The 20,561-nt window shown below is 36.9% G+C and overlaps 1 protein-coding gene across 5 annotated transcripts in view; it reads left to right on the top strand.

Annotated features, from left to right (window-relative positions):
* The window catches only part of CEP128 (centrosomal protein 128), a 424,380-nt gene that overhangs the window by 34,557 nt on the left and 369,262 nt on the right, over window positions 1-20,561 (top strand). For all 5 annotated transcript variants that reach the window (XM_047795264.1, XM_047795267.1, XM_047795266.1 and 2 more), the window contains one exon: window positions 20,259-20,388. In XM_047795264.1, the coding sequence (XP_047651220.1) occupies window positions 20,259-20,388 (130 nt within the window). The remainder of the gene's footprint in view (window positions 1-20,258; window positions 20,389-20,561) is intronic.

Raw genomic sequence — 20,561 nt, 5'->3', positions numbered from 1 at the left:
TCTATCTTTTATAGTTCCATATAAATTTTAGAATTATTTGCTCTAGTTCTGTGAAAAAAGTCATGGGTAATTTAATAGGGATTGCATTAAATCTTTAGATGCTTTGGGTAGTATGGCCATTTTAACAATATTAATTCTTCCAATCCAAGGGCATGGGATAGCTTTCCATTTCTTTGAATCATCTTTAGTTTGCTTTTATCGATGTTTTATAGTTCTCAGCGTATGAGTCTTTCACCTCCTTGGTCAAGTTTACTCCCAAGTATTTTATTTTATTTTTTGATGTAATTTTAAAGGGGACATTTTTTTTAACTTTCCCTTTTTGATATTTCATTTTTAATGTAAAGAAATGCAACAGATTTCTGTATGTTAATCTTGTATCCTGCTACCTTGCTAAATTATTTAATCAGTTCTAGTAGTTTTTGTGTAGTTTTTAGGGTTTTCTATGTGTAGTATATGTCATCTGCATATAATGACAATTTTACCTCTTCCGATTTGGATACCTTTTATTTCTTTTTATTGTCTGATTGCTGTAGCTAGAACTTCAAATACTGTGTTGAATAGAAGTGGTAAGAAAAGTGGCCATCTTTGTCTTGTTACAGATTTTAGTGGGAAGACTTTCAGCTTTACATTGTTGAGTATTACAGTGTTGGTTGTGGGTTTGTCATAGAAAGCTTTTATTATATTGAGATATATTCCCTTTGTACCCACTTTGGTAAGAGTTGTCATGAATGGATATTGAATTTTGGTTAATCCCTTTTAACCAATGTTCAGCTGTTAAAACATGTCTCCCTGTTCAATAGCCATTATATCATTGTAATTGGCATTTCTCTTTTAAAACTTAAGTGATTTCCTAGGAAATTAGATCAGCTGTTTTGCTCTAGAGAAGATAAGAACTTTTACCATTAGCTTAGATTTTATAAATGATAGTATTGCTAAATCTCAGGACATGGATATGAGTGATATACAGTTGGCCTTTGAACAACATGGAAGGTTGGGACCCCAGCTTTTTACACATTTGAGAATCTGTGTATAACTTTTTGCCCTTGGTATCTGAGCTTTCTTCCTATCCTCAGTTCCTCCATATCTGTGGTTCTGTGTTTAGGGGTTCAGCCAACCTTGAATCATTTAGTAGTGTGGTATTTACTGTTGAAAAAAAAAAATCTCCATTTAAGTGGACTGTTGCAGTTCAGACTCAGGTTGTTCAGGTCAACTGTATATGAACTTAAATATTTTTTTTGAGGGGGATTTAGTTTTGTGAACAGAATTTGCCAATGAGCGGAGGGGGGTGCTATGTAAATATATTCAGTGCAGTGTTTTCCTCTTCAGGTGATGTCTCCTGACAAGAGAATTGTGAGAATTATTTTTGTTCATCTTGTAACACCTAAGGATCAAGAGACACAATGAGTCACTTTTTGGACTACTTTTTTTTTTTGAAATGTACATTGTTTCACTTTTGTTTTCTTGAATCTTTATAACCTCCAACCCTAAATTTAATTATTTGTTTATTACATGTGAAGGCCTCTCTAAGTGAAGAGTTGAGCATTGTTAGAGGATCAGCAATAGGGTGTGTGGTGTTTCATAGAGAAGCAGCACCTACCTTTTCATAGTATCTGGGAATTTCTACGAAGGCTTAGTTTGCAGGCACTTTTTTTGTAGTAACACATTTAATTCTCTCAATAGTCTTATTTGGTAGATACTATTATTATGCTCATTTGCAAGATAAAAATGCTGGTGCACAGAATAGTCACTACTTGCCCGCATTAAAATCAGTGACTGAGCCAAGGATAGGATGTTATCCCAAAACTCAGCATCAGGATTTAGTTATGTCACTGAATTGTGGTTGCCTACATTTCCATGATTCTATGAATTTATTTTTCTGAAAATTGTTTTTTTTGGATTCAAAGTTTGAAGTGTTATATAATTTACATTGGTAAACTGTATTTTGAAGATTATCTTAACTGATTGAAAAACAGAAGCCCACCACCACACAAGTCATTGTTATTATAGCTGGTACAGTGCCCAGAATGAGAGTTAAATGGAATGAATACAGAAATAGAATGGGAAGAAATCTGGCGCTGAGCTAGGATTGGCATTGAAGGCTTGTCAACGTCGGCAGTTCTAGCTGCCACTTAAGACAGTGTGATAGATTCTGCAAGTTGCTTACACCAGCATTGGTTTTCCCCTTCATCCTAAGTGAAAACCATTGGTTTTTTGCTAGCCTTTCTCATAGCCATTTCAGCTAATGAGCCATATTATGTTGAATAATGTCACTTAGGATCTTTGGGCTCAAAGAACTTCATGACCTTAAGGAATGGTCATCCCGCATTATTTACCATTCTGTAAATTTCTTTGGCGGTCTGGGAACATTTGCTCCAAAGAGGACCTGTGGAGAAGGTTTTCTTTGAAAGGTTACTGTGAAGATTTGGAACATATTATACTCTTGTGTTAAATAATGCAGTTGATTAGCTTAGTGTTTAGAATATTTCTGGAACTGTGGTTCCTATTCAAGAGAGAACAGGTCTGTCTTCATGTTAATGCCATAAAAATGGAATGCCCTTAAGAAGGAACATTCAGCCTAAAAGTTAAAAAGCTTCTGCAGTAGAAATTTGGACTATAGCTGATGAGTCTAAGTAGTTAATATTTGGTATAAAAGAAAAACACAGTTCTCTTGATTCAAATCAGCAGATTCAATAAGTACATTTTAAAGGTAAAGATTGGTTAGAATATAGTAATATCAAATTAGAGTTTAGAGGTTTGCATTAATATGTGATTTTTCCTCTTATTAAGTACTCTGATTAAAATTTCCCTTTGGGGGAGTTCCCGTCGTGGTGCAGTGGTTAACGAATCCGACTAGGAACCATGAGGTTGCGGGTTCGGTCCCTGCACTTGCTCAGTGGGTTAATGATCCGGCGTTGCTGTGAGCTGTGGTATAGGTCGCAGACGCGGCTCGGATCCCGCGTTGCTGTGGCTCTGGTGTAGACTGGCAGCTACAGCTCCGATTAGACCCCTAGCCTGGGAACCTCCACATGCCGCGGGAGCGGCCCAAGAAATAGCAAAAACAAAAAAACAAAAAAACCAAAAAAAAAAACCCTCTCAAAAAAAAAATAAATAAAATTTCCCTTTGGGGGTGTTCCTGTTGTGGCTCAGCAGGTTACAAACCCAACTAGTATCCATGAGGATGCAGGTTCGACCCCTGGCCTTGCTCAATGGGTTAAGGATCTGGCGTTGCCATGAGCTGTGGTGTAGGCTGGCACCTGCAGCTCTGTTTCGACTCTAGGCTGGGAGCTTCCATATGCCACAGGTGTGGCCCTAAAAAGCAAAAAACAAAAGGAAAGAAAGAAATTTCCCTTTGGGAGTAATAGGACAGTACCATCTGACATATGAACTTTGGAAGAATTTGAATGATAAATAACAAAGTCCAGGTTTTTCCTTCTTTTCAACGAATTTCAGTTGTGAAATATACTTAGTGACAGAAGGATGGTGTTAGTGGTTTGGAGCCAGGCACAAACCACTTGTAATATTCCGGAGCTGAAGATGGCCTTCCGTTTCTCTCTTGGTGAGTTCTACTAATTGTCCTAAAGGTAAAAATTGTTCCATTTTTTAATAGCTTCATTGTTAAGTAGTAAGAATCTGTGGGTAAGAAATTGTAATGGAACAACTAAATTCTGTTAGGACCTTCTTTTTTATAAATATGTTTCAGATCTTAGAAATTAGGTCCTTAGAGTATTATGTTTAAAATTTTATTGCCAAGTCTCTCATGTAACTCCTGGACAGGAGGATAATTTTTACAAAATTTTGCTTTGAGGCTCGTGGAAAAAATGTAGACTTTGGAGTCAGACTTAAAATTGAATTCTTATTTTTCCACGAGAAGCCATTTCAGTGACTTTGGGCAAGTTACTAAACCTTTCTGAACTTGAGTTTAATTATCTGAAAAATGAACATAATCATATGTGCCTCATTAGAACTAACATTTATTGAAGTAGTCACACTGTTTTAGACTTGCTGAACATTTATTGTTCTTGGTACTTCTTTAATTCATCCAATAATCCCTATCTTCAAGTATTTGCTGTTTCTTAATACAGTCTTGGTACAGTTTAGGCACGTAGTGCTATTACTTTCCTTTGAATTCATCAGACCTAACTTCAGTTTCTTTTGTCTATAATTGTGACTGTAACCAACATAATAATGTGTTGTAACATTCACGGTGATAGGTGCGTCTGATTATTTTCACTGCAAAGTATACACTAAGTGAGATAGCATATGTAACACTGCTGTTTTCCTCTTATGCTCATGATCGTATTGTCTGTCCACCCAAAACACAATAAAAATGTACTGTATGTTCACATTCTATTTTCCATGCAGGCTATTTCATAATCTTCAAAATATTATCTGGAAATATTAATAAAATAATTTTTTTTAATTGTGGTTAGAATTTGTGTGATAAAAGAGCTTAGAATATATGAGATTTCACTAAAAAATAAAATAGTTACGTAAATAAGTATGATGTATCATTTGACAGGGAATTTCTGAGTTTAAGGAGTATTATGAACTTAAATTTCCATAAATCAGCGTATGGAGAGAGGTTAGGCATAGCAGTCAGAGCTAATGGTCCTTTTGGCAAATGAAAAATAAGATAGCAGCAACCATTTAAAAAATACATTTCAGCAACAGATGGTAGGACCAGAAAAGCATGCAAACCATAAATTTGCACTCCAGTTTTACAAAACTCCCCTCTCTTCCTCCTCCTCCCTTTCTTCATCTCCTCCTTTTCATCTTCCTCTTCCTTCTCTTTGTTCTGGTTTTAATAGTAGAAGATAAATAGACTATTAAGAAACCAAAATAGAGCTGATAAAATTAACTCTATAACCAATCTATTTTGCAGTGTCTTGCCAGATCATCCTTGACATTCTGTGCCAAGCATGAAGGAAAGCCAAGCAGAAAGCACTTAATCAGTGTACCTATAGGTGACATTATTATCCTGGACAAAGTTTTTAAAATAACGCCTTTTCTACTACTTTTGTCCTGAATTCTGCCAAGTTGGCCTCTGACGTTTGTCAAAGTCTTCAATTTTTTTTTCAATATCAACATTATAGGTATATCTAAATTTACAACACAGATCATGACTATGATATAGTGCTATATACATTGTGAATGTTTGCTAAATACTGACTTTTTACTGTCAGGTGAAAACAAAACTAAATGGTTAGATGAGATATTCAGATGTTTCCACTTTCTGCTCATCTATGCTGCTAAGTGAATGCAGTTATCTATACATGACCAAATTTGCATGCATTTCTGTATAATCTATGTTATGTCGCAGGATGTATTTTTTTTTTTTTAGTGTGAAAATAAGAGAAAATTTGGAGTGAGACATTTATGAAGAAATTAAATAGGAGCTTTAAATAGTTTTGAAAATTTAAGCTATTTTTTTTTTTCTTTTTCCCTAAGGGCCACATTTGTGGCATGGAAGTTCCTGGGCTAGGGATTGGAATTGGACCTACAGCTGCTGGCCTATACCACAGTCACAGCAATGTAGGATCAAAGCCATGTCTGTGACCTACACCACAACTCATGGCAATGCAGGATTCTTAACTCACTGAACAAGGCCAGAGATTGAACCTACATCCTCATGGATACTAGTCGGGTTCTTAACCTACTGAGTCACAGGGGAACTCTTAAGCCTACTTTAAATTACAGCATTTAGAACTTTTACCAAAGTTGTTGGCTTTTTTTTTTAAATTGTGTTTTTCATTTTTATGTAAGTTAATTTCATGAATATTTGGTAGCTACAATGTTTATGTGTGGGTAATCACTCTTCCTACCTTATTTTTAGTATGGTCTGTTTGTGGCAGTATTGATAGATGTCTTTAAGAATTTCCTAGTGACTCTTTTTAGTGTGTTTTCTTTCTCTGTCACAATAAGCTTAGTCAAGGACAGGATTCTGTTGAGAATGTTGAATATGTGAGACATACCGGTTACTAGTATCAGTTACTATAAATTGACCAAGGAAATTTATTCATGTGGTTCTTTGCCCCTTCTCATCTCATCTTTTCGAAGGCAAATTTTACTGAATATGGTTTATTTCTTAGGCATTTTTGATACTATGTGTGGAGTTAGTGCCTAGTTTCTTAGCTGTTTACTGTTGTTTAGAAATGTTACCTTCCCAGAGACTGGTCAAGATGTTTGCTATTAATGAGTTTTGGAAAGTCAATTTTTTTTGTCTTTTTGCCATTTCTTGGGCTGCTCTCGTGTCATATGGAGTTTCCCAGGCTAGGGGTCTAATCGGAGCTGTAGCCACTGGCCTACGCCAGAGCCACAGCAACGTGGGATCCGAGCCTTGTCTGCAACCTACACCACGGCAACACCGGATCCTTAACCCACTGAGCAAGGCCAGGGACCGAAACCGCAACCTCATGGTTCCTAGTCGGATTTGTTAACCACTGCTCCACGATGGGACCTCTGGTCAATATTTTTTTTACTTGAACAAACAAACGAGAATTCTGTTCCCAGGTGAGGTGGAATTTTGCATACTCTTCTACTGAATACAGCTATAAAACCTCTACTGAATGCATGGAGCAGCTATTTGAGGACCCTGACGAGTAAAGACAGTCCTTGTTGCACGGTTTCAATGTGCATGGATTTCATTACCTCTGTTTGTTCAAGTAATACCATTCCCCAAGCAACACAATTAAAATTTCAATTAACACAGTGTATTAACCATGAGTAATTGCAAAAAGGACAAACTGCTGCCAGCTCTTCAGTCCACACATTACTGCTTTTGAAGTCTATTGCTGATTGGTCTCAGTGAAAAGTATAGTTGTGATACCTCCCAGTTTCCTAATGATAAACCTGCATGCTATTTTACAGAAATAAATAATAACAGTATGAGTAATCATAATAATAACAGAATTGATCAAAAAGGTGAAGTGTAGCAAAGAAATGAAAAGTGATACTGCTGAAAGTGAAATTTGAATTATATTATGGAGGAGTTATATGTGGGGTTATAAAGAAATAGCTGATATGAGAATATCGACACTTCTGCTATTTACAAGCCTCTAGATTTACAGCTGGAGGAATTTAGTGTAGTCATTTTTAGGGGATGATGAATTCTTCTAGAGAGCCTCTCCAAATTAAAACATCCTATTTTGTCATTTATTTTTTGCTCTTATAGTCATTGTCTATACTCATTTATAGTAAAAATTGCCATTTACTGAAGAAGCTAATCTTTCCTAGGCATTGCTCTAATTATTTTACATACATTATCTCATTTCATCCTCGAAATAAAATGTTAGGGTGCAAAATATGTCGACAGAAACGGAGGCAAAAGTGCTATAGCTGAGTAAAGTACTGCCAGGCTTTCTTCTGGTCCTTCTACATCAGGATGTTTTTAATCACATCTCTTTTACAGAGTACCCATTGCTGCCTGGATGGTCTCCTTTTGTAGATTTGGTTTGCAGTGTAGTCAGTCCTTTGGAGTTACATATATATAAATATTTCAGTTCATTAAGCTTGAGTTATATTTTGTCTCAAATCAGAATTTTTCAAGTACAGATATCACAGCGCTTTCAGAGATCTCTATTAGAATTTTAAAATTTGATATTTTAATGCTAATATAAAAGCTTATGTAGTTTTTAATTTTTTTTTTTTTATGCTTTTTAGGGCCATACCTGTAGCATATGGAGATTCCCAGGCTAGGGGTAGAGTTGGAGCTGTAGCCACTGGCTTCGTCTGCGACCTACACCACAGCTCACAGCTCACAGCTCAAGGCAACACTGGATTCTTAACCACTGAGCAAGGCCAAGGATCGAACCTGCACCCTCCTGGTTTCTAGTTGGATTCATTTCTGCTGAGTCACGATGGAAACTCCAGTTTTTAAAAATTTTTATTTATTTACTGGTTTCCAAAGTAATGAGTCATTTCCCTAGTAGTATTGTCTACTGGTGACTGATGCCTTTTTTTTTCCTCCCTGAGAAAAAAAATTTGTGTATATTTGAAATGCTTTATTCCATTGTAGTAAATATTTTTTTTTTTTCATGCTCAAATTATTTCATCTTTGGCTAGAGGGAGATTTCTTTTTGTTTATAATTTAAAGAGATTTATTTATTTATTTTTAATGAAAATACAGTTGATTTACAATGTGGTGCCAATTTCTGCTGAATAGCAAAGTAACCTGGTAAAATACACACACACACACACACACACACACACACACACACACACACTCCCTTTCTTATATTTTCTTCCATCATGGTCTATTCCAAGAGGCTGGATAGTTCCCTGTGCTATATGTAGTAGGACCTCATTGCTTATACATTCTAAACATAATACTTTGTATCTACTAACCCCCAATTCTCAGTGCATCCCACTCTTTCCCCTTTCCCTTTTGGCAACCACAAGTCTGTTCTCTATATCTGTGGGTCTATTTCTGTTTTGTAGATAGGTTTATTTGTGCCATATTTTTGATTCCACATGTAAGTGATATCATATGATACTTGTCTTTCTCTTTCTGGACTTCGCTTATTATGAGAATCTCTGGTTTCACCCATGTTGCTGCAAATGGCATTATTTCATTCTTTTTATGGTGGAGTAGTATTCTGTTGTATATTTGTAGTATATATGCAAAGAAGGATTCCATCAATGGACATTTGGCTCGTTTTCATGTCCTGGCTATTGTGAATAGTGCTGCTGTGAACATACAGGTGCATGTATCTTGTTGAATTGTAGTTATGTCCAGATATATGCGAGTGGGATTGCTGGATCATATGGTAGTTCTATATTGAGTTTTCTGAGAAATCTCCATACTGTTCTCTGTAGTGGTAGTACCAATTTACATTGTTACCAACAGTATAGGAGAGTTTCCTTTTTGCCACACCCTCTCCAGCATTTGTTATTTGTAGACATTACTTTTTTCTTTTTTTGGCTGCCCCATGGCATATGGACTTCCTGGGCCAGGGATCAAATCTGAGCTGCAGTTGCAAACCAAGCCACAGCTGCAGCAACACTGGATCCTTAACCCAGTGTGCCAGGCTGAGGACTGAACATGTGTCCCAGTCCACTCAAGACGATGCTCTCCTGTTGCGCCACAGAGAGAACTCTTCTGTGGACTTATTAATGATGACCACTCTGACCAGCGTGTGAGGTGATAACTCATTGTAGTTTTGATTTGCATTTCTCTAATAATTAGTGATGTGAGCATTTTTTTTTTTTTCATGTGCCTACTGGCCATCTATGTGTCTTCTGTGGAGAAATGTCTGTTTAGGTCTTCTGCCCATTTTTCGATTGGGTGGTGTGTTTTTTTGTTGTTGAGTTGTATGAGTTGTAGAGGGAGATTTCTCAGTTTGACTTCTACATTTAAAAGCGTGTCTTAACAATTTGATACACTACATTGTAAACAAGTATTGCCATTCGATTTCAGTGCCCAAGTTTTATTTTTATTCATACTGGTACGTTATAGTAATGTATCAGTTGTTTTAGTCTAATGTCAAATGAGCAGAGGTAAAAAAAAAAAATAGACCTAATATGTCAAGGTACATTTATATCAAGTGAGGGTGGAAATATCTCACAACATGTTCTGTGATGCTGGTTTTGCAGTATTTCATATGTGGGAAAGGGGGGAAATGGAATCAACATTTGGTATGTGGTGAGAGATTCACACTAAACTTAGAATCTGCACCATTAGAGTCATCACCACAATCTATGTGGAGCTCTGATTTAGTTTCAGCAAAATAACATCATCCATCATAGTAAATTAATGCTAAATTGAGTTTTATTAGTGTTGTTTTGTTGTTATGTAATTAGTTTCATTTGCTTTCATGCCTAATTAAAAGTTATAATCCTAGGAGTTTAAAACAACTTTTATAATTTTATGTGTTTTTATCTGTTTGGTTTTGTATTATAAGAGTTATCAAATTAGCTTTATACCTCATGATTAGATTTTGTGCAGTGTTTGTTGTATTATTGCTACTTTAAGTGTAGATTTTAATTCTATTGCATTTTTAGTTTTGTATCTTGGGTGGGGGATCTGTTTTTGCCATAATATTTGTAGGAATGATTAAAAAAAATCTTTATCTTACTCATTTACCTTTTACAGTTCATTCTTTGATCTGTTCAGTGACTTATGACATATCTTTTTAGAGTTTTTAAATGAGGCTGACAGTTTGTATAATTTTTATCTTATTTCTGAAATGATCAATTTTTCAACATCTGTTATTCCTTCTAGAATTTGGGGGGGTTCTGTATTGTTTCTCTTGTTCTGAGATATTTTTCCATAGAGTCCACAGTGAGGTTTTTTTTTTAATTGTTAGCAGGGATATTTTTGTGTATGTGTGTGTATGAAAATTCATCTTATTATATCAGCTTTTGGTTACGGCTCTGGATTTGCTAGCAAATAAACCCATATAAGAAGGATGCTGGCAAATTCTGCTTCAGGCATTGGTAGATAAGATTATTTTGGAGCAACTGTCCCATTCAGAATGACTGGAAAGGTGAAAAAAATGTAAAAAATAATGGTATGAACCTATCAGAGAACTACCAAAGCAGTGAGGAATTTTATAGTCAAGGTCTAGCAAAACCTTGGAGTCCAGAGGAATAGTTCTGCATTTGGAACTCTTCCTCTATCAAGGCAGTAGCTGATTTCAGAAGAGATAGCTTAGAAGCAGATAGGATTAGAGCTATCAATAGACTCAGAGAGGCTAGGGAGACCAAAATTGGAGTTCAGGAACCCTCCAGCTGTCTATTGAGACACCAGAGGGTGAGAGCCTAGGAAAAATGGTTAATTGAAAAATTAGAGCAATGGTAAATTGAAAATTGACTAGAGCTAACGGGGACAGCAGCCTGGCTTTGAATCATCTCAGTTATAATCAATTACAGTACTTTGGGTTTCCTAGTTACCCTAGCCTGACTTCCTGGTAGAACTAAAACCAAATCCCTTCTGAAGGAAGATATCATCCTGAGCTTTCAATAAATCCTATAATTTTTCATATACATTGTGTTATCACACGATTAAAAAAAATTCAGGCTTAAGAAGATATAAGAGGTGACTGAAAATCAAGGGAAAAAATAGACAACAGAAACATGGAGAGGACTATAAAATAACTATGATTAACCTGTTCAAGAAATTAAAAGACAAAATTCAGGGGATTAAGATGGTGAAATAGAAGGACTGGAGCTCACCTTCTCTTATAAAAACAACAGAATTACAACCAAATGCTGATCAGCCTTCATCCAATTGGACTGGAAACTTTCAAAAAGATATCCTACTCCAGAAGACAAAGAGGAGGCCACATCAAGATGGTAGGAGGGTGATTACGTGATATAAGCAACCCCGTACCTCCCAGATGGGAAGCCCACAGCCTGGAAAGTAACTGTATCACAGATACTCACCTGTAGGAGTGAGAATTCTGAGCCGCACATCAGGTCCCATGCCTGGGGATCTGGTATTGGGAGAAAGAGCCCCCAGAGCATCTGGCATTGAAGGCCAGTGGGGCTTGTGCACAGCAGCTCCACAGAACTGGGGGAAACAGAGACCCCATTCTTGAAAGGTGCACACAGGCTTTCTTGTGTACCAGGTCTGAGGGCAAAGCAGAGTCTCCATAGGAATCTGGGTCGGACCTGACTGACGTTCTTGGAGAATCTCCTGGGAAAATGGGGGATAACTGTGGCTCGTTGTGGGGGAAAGACATTGAAGGCAAAGGTCTCAGGAATATTTATCAGCATGTGTTCCTCTAGAGGTGGCCATTTGGGAAAACCTGGCCCCACCCATCAGCACTGAGAAGCCCTAGGCCAAAAGATAATCTGGGTGGGAGTCACAGCCCCACCCCTCAGTAAACAGGCTGCCTAAAGACCCCACAGGCACACAGCCACCTCTAATCTCACCCAGAGACAAAGCCCCACCCACCAGAGGGATAAGAATTAGCCCCACCTACTAGTGGCCAGGTACCAGTCCCTCCCTTCAGGAACCCTACAGCAAGCTCCTGTACCAACTTCAGCCAAAAGGGGGGCAGACACCAGAATTAAGAGAGGCTACAACTCTATTGTCTGCAAAAAGGAGACCACACCCAAAACCTATTAAAAATGAAAAGGCAGAGAACTATAACTCAGATAAGGGAGCAAGAAAAAAACCCAGAAAAATAGCTCAATGATCAGGAGATTCTCAGCCTCCAGGAATAAGACTGATGATAGTCAAGACGATCAAGACACTGGAAATAAACTGGAAGCAAAGATGGATAATTTACAGGAAACACTGAGTAAAGAAACAAAAATTTTAAGTTAAGTTAAGTTTTAACTTAAGAAAGCAGAGATGCAAAATACAATAACTGAAATAAAAAATTCAGTAGAAGCAACCAATAGCAGAATACAGGAAACAGAAGAACGAACAAGCGAGATGGAGGACAGACTAGTGGAAATCACTGATGTGGAACAGAAAAGAGAAAAAAAGATTGAAAAGAAATGAAGAGCCTCTTAGAGAGTCTCAGTCTCACCAAATCCATATTATAGGGTGCCAGAGAAGAGAGAGAGAAAGGCATAGAGAAAATATTCAAAGAGATAATAGCTGAAAAATTCTCTAACGTGGGAAAGGAACCACTCACTCAAATCCAGGAAGCACAACGAGTACCATATAAAATAAAACCAAGGAATGACATCCCAAGACACACATGAATCAAACTGACCAAAATTAGAGACAAAGAGAAAATGTTGAAAGCAGCTAGGGAAAAGAAACAAGTAACATACAAGGGAACCCTGATAAGGTTATCAGCAGAGTTTTCATGAGAAACTCTGAAGGCCAGAAGGGAATGGCATGATATACTTAACATGATGAAAGGAAAAAACCTCCAACCAATATTACTCTACCCAGCAAGGCTTTCATTCAGATTTGAAGAAGAAATCAAAGCTTTACACACAGGCAAAAGCTAAGAGAATTCCGCAACACTAAACCAGCTTTACAACAAATACTAAAGGAACTTCTCTAGGTAGAAAAGAAAAGGCCACAACCAGAAACAAAAATACTACAAATGACAAGGATCACCAGTAAGGACATATATATAGTAAAAGAAGGAAATCATGCATGCACAAATATGCTACCAAAATTAGAAATTGTAAGAGGAGGGTACAAATGCAGGACACTGGAGATGCACTTGCAATTAAGAGAGCAACAACTTAAAACAATCTCATATATATATATATATAGACTCCTATATCAAAACTTCAGGGTAACTGCAAACCAAAAAGTTACAGTTGATAACACACACAAATAAGAAAAATCAACTCAAATACAACACTAAAGATAGTCATCAAACCACAAGAGGAGAGAACAAGAGAAGAAGGGAAGAAAAAAGAGCAACAAAAATCCAAAATGTTAATAAAATGGCAATAAGAACATACATATCAATAATTACCTTAAGTGTTAATGGACTAATCGCCCCAACCAAAAGGCATAGACTGGCTGAATGGATACAAAAACAAGACCCACTTGAAGTGGTCTTCAAGAGATCCACTTCACTTCTAGGAACACATACAAATTGAAAGTGTGAGGATGGAAGAAAATATTCCATGCAAATGGGAATCAAAAAAAAGCTGCCTTAGCAATACTCATATCAGACAAAATAGACCTTAAAATAAGGAATGTTATGAGACAAAGAAGGACATTACATAATGATCAAAGGATCAGTCCAAGAAGACGATATAACAATTGCAAATATATATGCACCCAACATAGGATCACCTCATATATAAGGCTAACAACCTTAAAAGAAGAAATTGACAATAACTTCATAATACCTGGGGCCTTTAACACCCCCTTTCAGCAATGGACAGATCATCCAGACAGAAAATCAACAGGGAAACACAGGCCCTAAATGAAGCATTAGACCAGATGGACTTAATGGATATTTATAGGACATTCCATCCAAAAGCAACAGAATACACATTCTTCTCAAGTGCACATGGAACATTCTCGAAGATTGATCACATTGTGGGCCACACATCAAGCCTCAGTAACTTTAAGAAAACTGAAATCATATCAAGCATCTTTTCTCACCACAACACTATACAACTGGACAACAAGAAAAAAAACTGCAAAAAAACACAAACACATGGAGACTAAACAACATGCTACTAAACAACCAATGGATCACTGAAGAAATCAAAGAGAAAATTAAAAACTACCTAGAAGCAAATGACAACAAAGATACAACACTCCAAAACCTATGGGATGCAGCAAAAGCTGTACTAAGAGTGAGGTTTATAGCAATACAAGCCCACCTCAGGAAACAGAAAAAGCTCACGTAAACAACCTAACTTTACATCTAAAGCAGCTAGAGAGAGAACAGACAAGACCTACAATTAGCCAAAGGAAAGAACTCATAAAGATCAGAACAGAAATCAATGAAATAGAAACAATGCAAACCATAGAAAAAATCAATGAACCTAAAAGCCAGTTCTTTGAAAAGATCAACAAAATTAATAAACCCTTAGCTAGACTCATCAAGCAAAAAAGAGAAATAAAAAAGAAGTTACAACAGACATCACAGAAATACAAAGGGTCATAAGAGACTACTACATGCAACTATATGCCAATAAAATGGAAAGCCTAGAAAAAAGGGACAAATTCTTAGAAAAGTACACTCTTTCAAGACTACGACAGGAGGAAACAGAAAAGATGAATGGACCAATCACAAGTACTGAAATTGAAACTGTGCTTAAAAAACTTCCAACAAACAGAAGTCCAGGACCAGATGGCTTTACAGGTGAATTCTATCAAACATTTAGGGAAGAGCTAACACCTATCCTTCTGAAACTATTCCAAAAAATTGCAGAGGATGGAGACTCCCAAACTCATTCTATATAGCTACCATCACCCTGATACCAAAATCAGAGAAAGATAGCACAAAAAAAGAAAACTACAGGCCAATTTCACTGATGAACATTGATGCAAAAATCCTCAACAAAATACTAGCAAACCCAACCCAGCGATACATTAAAAGGATTGTACATCATGATCAAGTGGGATTTAGCCCAGGAATGTGAGGATTCTTCAATATCCGCAAAACAATCAGTGTGATACATCACATTAATAAATTGAGGAATAAAAACCATATGATTCTCTCAATAGATTTAGAAAAAGCCTTTGACAAAATTCAACACCCATTTCTGATAAGAACCCTTCAGAAAGTGGGCATAGAGGGAACCTACCTCAATATAATAAAGGCCATATTTTAGAAACCCAGAGCTAACACTGTTCTCAAAGGTGAGAAGCTGAAAGAATTCCTGCTCAGATCAGGAACAAGACAAGGATGTCTGTTTTTCGTCACTACTATTCAACATATTTTGGAGGTCCTAGCCATGGCAATCGGAGAAGAAAAAGAAATAAAAGGAATCCAAATTGGAAAGGAAGAAGTAAAACTATCACTATTTGCAGATGACGTGATACTATACCTAGAAAATCCTAAAAATGCTACCATAAAACTGTTAGAGCTCATCAATGAATTTGACAAAGTCACAGGATGTAAAATTAATACACAGAAATTGACTGCATTTCTGTATACTAAAAACAAAATATCAGAAGGAGAAATTAGACAAATAACCCCATGTACCACTGCATCCAAAAAATAAAATACTTAGGAATAAACCTACCTAAGGAGACAAAAGTCCTATACTCTGAAAACTATAAGATGCTGATGAATCAAAGACGACTCAAACAGGTGGAAAGATATACCATGCTCGTGGATTGGAAGAGTTAATATTATCAAAATGAATATACTACCCAAGGCAATCTACAGATTCAATGCAATCCCTATCAAATTACGAATGACATTTTTCACAGAACTCTAACAAAATGTTTTAAAGTTTGTTTGGAAGCACAAAAGGCCCAGAATAACCAAAGCTATCCTAAAAAAGAAAATGGAGCTGGAGGAATCAGGCTCCCTGAATTCAGACTCTACTACAAAGCTACAGTCATCAAAACCATATGTCACTCTCACAAAGACAGGAATATTGTGGAACAGGATAGAAAGCCCAGAATTAAACCCACACACCTGGAGTCAACTAATCTGTGACAAAGGAGACAAGAATATATAATGGAGAAAAGACGACCCCTTTAATAAGTGGTGCTGGGAAAACTGGATGGGCACATGTAATAGAATGAAATTAGAACACTTGCTAACACCATACACAAGAATAAACTCAAAATGTATTAAAGACCTAAATAGAAGACCAGATACTACAAAACTCTTAGAGGAAAACAGAGGCCAAACACTCTCTGACATAAATCACGGCAACTTCTTCTCAGATCCACCTCCTAGAGTACTGACAATAATGGCAAAAATAAACAAATGGGACTTAATTAAACTTAAAATTTTCTGCACAGCAAAGGAAACCCTAAACAAAAAAAAAAAGACAACCCACAGAATGGGAGAAAATATTTGCAAAAGAAGCAACTGACAAGGGATTAATCTCCAAAATTTATAAGCACCTTCTGCAACTCAATACAAAAAAAAATGAGCAACACCATCAAAAAATGGGCAGAATGGAGTTCCCGTCGTGGCTCAGTGGTTAACGATTCCGACTAGGAGCCATGAGGTTGCGGGTTTGATCCCTGGCCTTGCTCAGTGGGTTAAGGATCCGGCGTTGCTGTGAGCTGTGGTGTAGGTCGCAGACACAGCTCGGATCCCATGTTGCTGTGGCTCTGGCGTAGGCCGGTGGCTGCAGCTCCGATTAGACCCCTAGCCTGGGAACCTCCATATGCCACAGGAGCGGCCCTAGAAAAGGCAAAAAGACAAAAAAAAAAAAAAGGGCGAAAGCTCTAAACAGACAATTCTCCAAAGAAGACATACAGATGGCCAAAAAACACATGAAACAGTGGTCAACATCACTCATTAGAGAAATGCAAATCAAAACCACTATGAGGTACCACCTTACACTGGCCAGAATGGCCATCATCAAAAAGTCTACAAACCGTATATGCTGGAGAGAGTGTGGAGATTCCTTAGAAAACTAAAAATGGAGTTACCATTTGAGTCAGGAATCCCACTCCTGGGCATTGCATTTATCCAGAGAAAACTAGGTCTCTAAAAGATACATGTACTCCAATATTCATTGCAGCACTCTATATGCTAGCCAAGACATGGAAGCAACCTAAATATCCATCGACAGAGGAATGGATTAAGATGTGGTACATTTACACAATGGAATGTTAGTCGGCCATTAAAAGGAAAGAAATAATGGCATTTGCAGCAACATGGATGGACCTAGAAATCATGCTAAGTGAAGTCAGTCAGACAGCGAGACACCAACATCATATGCTATCACTTACACGTAGAATCTAAGAAAAGGACAAAATGAACTTCTTTGCAGAACAGATACTAGAGTCACAGATTTTGAAAAACTTACGGTTTCCAAATGAGACAGGTTGGTGGGTGGGGGGATTCACTGGGAATTTGGGATGGAAATGCTGTAAAATTTGGTTGTGATGATTATTGTACAACTTTAAATGTAATAAAATTCATTGAGTAATTTGAAAAAAGACAAAATTCAGAATTTTGACAAAGAATTGGAAACTATTAAAGGATCAAATGGATATTATAGAAATTTAAAAATATAACTAAAATAAGCAAACAAATAAAATTAGAAAAAGCCATCAACAAATGGATTAAGTAGCATCTTGTATACTGTTGAAAGAATTAATAAATCGAGAGATAGGCCAGCATAATATATCCCAAAAGAAGAATGAATGAAGAGTTCCCATTGTGGCTCAGTGGGTTATGGATCTGACTAATATCCACGAGGATATGGGTTCGATCCCTGGCGTCACTCGGTGGGTTAAGGGTCCAGCATTGCCATGAGCTGTTGTGTAGATGGCAGAGGTTGCATGGATTCCGTATTGCTGTGACTGTGGCCTAGGCCAGCAGCTGCAGCTCTGATTTGACCTCTAGCCTGGGAACTGCCATATGCCACAGGTGTGGCCCTTAAAAAAAAAAAAAAAAGAATGGAGAAATGAAAGGACGAGCAATCGGAAAAGAGCATAGATGACTTGGGATTTGGTAAAAAGATGCAATTTTAAATGCAACTGGATTTCCAGAAGGAGTGGGAAGAAAGAATGGGGCAGAAAGAATATTTGAAGAGATGTGGCTAAAAATTTACAACACATGAAACAGATCAAACTACAGATTCCATGATGTCTATGTGTCAGAAATGGGATAGTTATAAGAAAACTGCACGTAGTTGTATCATAGTAAAACCACTGACAAAATCAAATAGAAAAATCTTAAAATTATCCAGAGCTATAAAGGGCAAATTACCTTAAAAAAAAAAAAAGCAATAACTAGAAATGCCAGCTAACTTTGCCTCTAAAAGGATAGTAATGAAAAATGCAGGTAGTAATGATAAACACAGGAAAAGTTAGTAGAGCTGGTTCCGTCACTAACTTGTCACTAAAGTCATTTTACATTTCTAGCCCTTTTTTCATGTTATGGTTTGGATTTGAGCTTTTTTTTTCTCCTTTTTCTTTTTAGTCCTGTGTGTGTGTGTGTGTGTGTGTGTGTTTCTAGAGCCCCACTTGTGCCAAATGGAGTTTCCCCGGCTAGGGGTCAAATCAGAGCTGTAGCTGCCGGCCTACACTGCAGCCACGGCAACCCCAAAAGCTGAGCCACGTCTGTGGCCTGCACCATAGCTCATGAAAATGCTGGATTGAACCTGCGTCCTCCTGGATACTAGTCAATTCATTTCTGCTGAGCCATGGTGGGAACTCTGGATTTGACCTTTTAAATTTTAACATTGTTTAATTTTATTCTGAGCCTTTGTCATAGATTACTGATATGCTATTTTATGTTCACTGTGAAAGACCTCTCATCTACTTTTATGTTAGACAAGTTTTATTTTACTTGTGTATAAATTACTCTCCAGGTAGGCCGTAGTTCTTCCAGGCCTCACCTCTGTTTCCTTGGATCAATAGTCTGTGTCCTTCAGCTGATGAACATTCAGGCTGGAAGGTATTGCACATATCCCAATTTAGAGAATGAGGGAACAGAGGGTATGGAAATACTAGTTTTACTAGCTTTTCCTTTTCTTTCTTTCTTTTTTTTTCAGAAACAAGAGCTGCAATAGAGATAGATTCCTGAAATTCTAGCTCTACTTCTTTTAATTCAGACTGTTTAAACCTTGGTTTTCCAGAAGAACTAAATCCAAACAACCAAAATAAAAAAAGATTTTCTTATATGTGACTCATATTCTATTTCAGATGTGCTGTCCCTTCAGCTGAAGCTAATTCCTTTCTGTGCAGTTACCCAAGGAAACTAACTTGTTCTCTCCCTAAGTGATGCTCTACCTTTTAATTATGGCTAAATTTAGGAAGCCCTGTGTTGTCAATCAATTGTTTTGTTTTTACATTCTTTGTAAAGAGTTATAGGTGACTTGTTTTCTGGAATAATACATTACCTTTATTTATATTATTTTTACTCATCCTTGGCGAAAATATCTAGACCTGATATTTGTCAACAATTCAGGGTAGATGGATTTTCCTCAGTTTACTCTTTGTTCCTTTGAGTTTTAGTTGAATCTTCTTTTACAGTTCTATAGCTCTGTATAGTTCTGGATGCTATTCTCAGTGTTAAGCATGTTTTTATTTATTGTAGCTCTTTTGGTCTAAAAAGATGTCTTATTCTATCCCCTACTGGCTAACTTCCTAATAATCTGCAGAGGGCATTTGGAAAACTGTGATCCTTAGTTTGTACTAGCAGTCCAACATCTGACCGCATTGTTTTCTGGGATTTGAAATCTTTGAATGAATGAAAGAGATATTTGACACAGAGTTGGGCAGTGCACATTTTTTTCCATAGCAGCAGTCACTGGGACAGCTGTTCATTTTCCTGTTTGTTACAGATCTGGGGTATTTGAAGGAATGTTTAGAAGGGAGGAAGGCTTTCTCTTTTTCAGATTTTTGACCTTGTTATGTTTCTAAGAACGGATGGCACATCAATTTGGTTTTGTAAACCATTAGCTAGTAGACATTTCTTCTGTATTTTGGTTGTAGAAAGGTGGAATTGGTAGTGACAAATGCTATTTAAACCAGATGTTGGAATTGGCTCTTAAAATATTTTTGTTTACTGTTTTTATATTTCTGTTAACTTAGTTCAAAATATTCTTTGATATCAGTTCCCTTTGGGAACCCAAACAATTCAGAAATAGCCTTAAAAATCTCTAGGCTATTTGTATTTGGAAATTGTTTAAAGAGAATAAATCTGCTTTCATTATATTCTTTAATTTAGTTAAAAGAAAGCTTGGAACAATCAATAGGCCAACTTCGGAGTCAGCGTTTATCGAGAAACTCAGGAGGGAGAAGAAGTATTTCTGTTACAAGTCTGAGTACAAGTGACCTCGACGGTGGCACTGTGATAGGTAAACTCTTCAGATGTCCTGAAAACCTTTTTTTGACTTAAAGATATGCCTGAAGTGATACTGAATAATGTAATATTTGGAAAATGCAACCCATGCATAAAATCCTACAGATACGATGCTAGAAGATGCAGTTGGGATTTTATAGTGAATATTTTGAAATATGTTCTGTGGGA

Source organism: Phacochoerus africanus, chromosome 9 (assembly GCF_016906955.1).
Source record: "Phacochoerus africanus isolate WHEZ1 chromosome 9, ROS_Pafr_v1, whole genome shotgun sequence".
NCBI lineage: Eukaryota > Metazoa > Chordata > Mammalia > Artiodactyla > Suidae > Phacochoerus > Phacochoerus africanus.
Note: the sequence above shows the minus strand (reverse complement) of the source record. Positions and strands in the feature narration are given on the sequence as shown.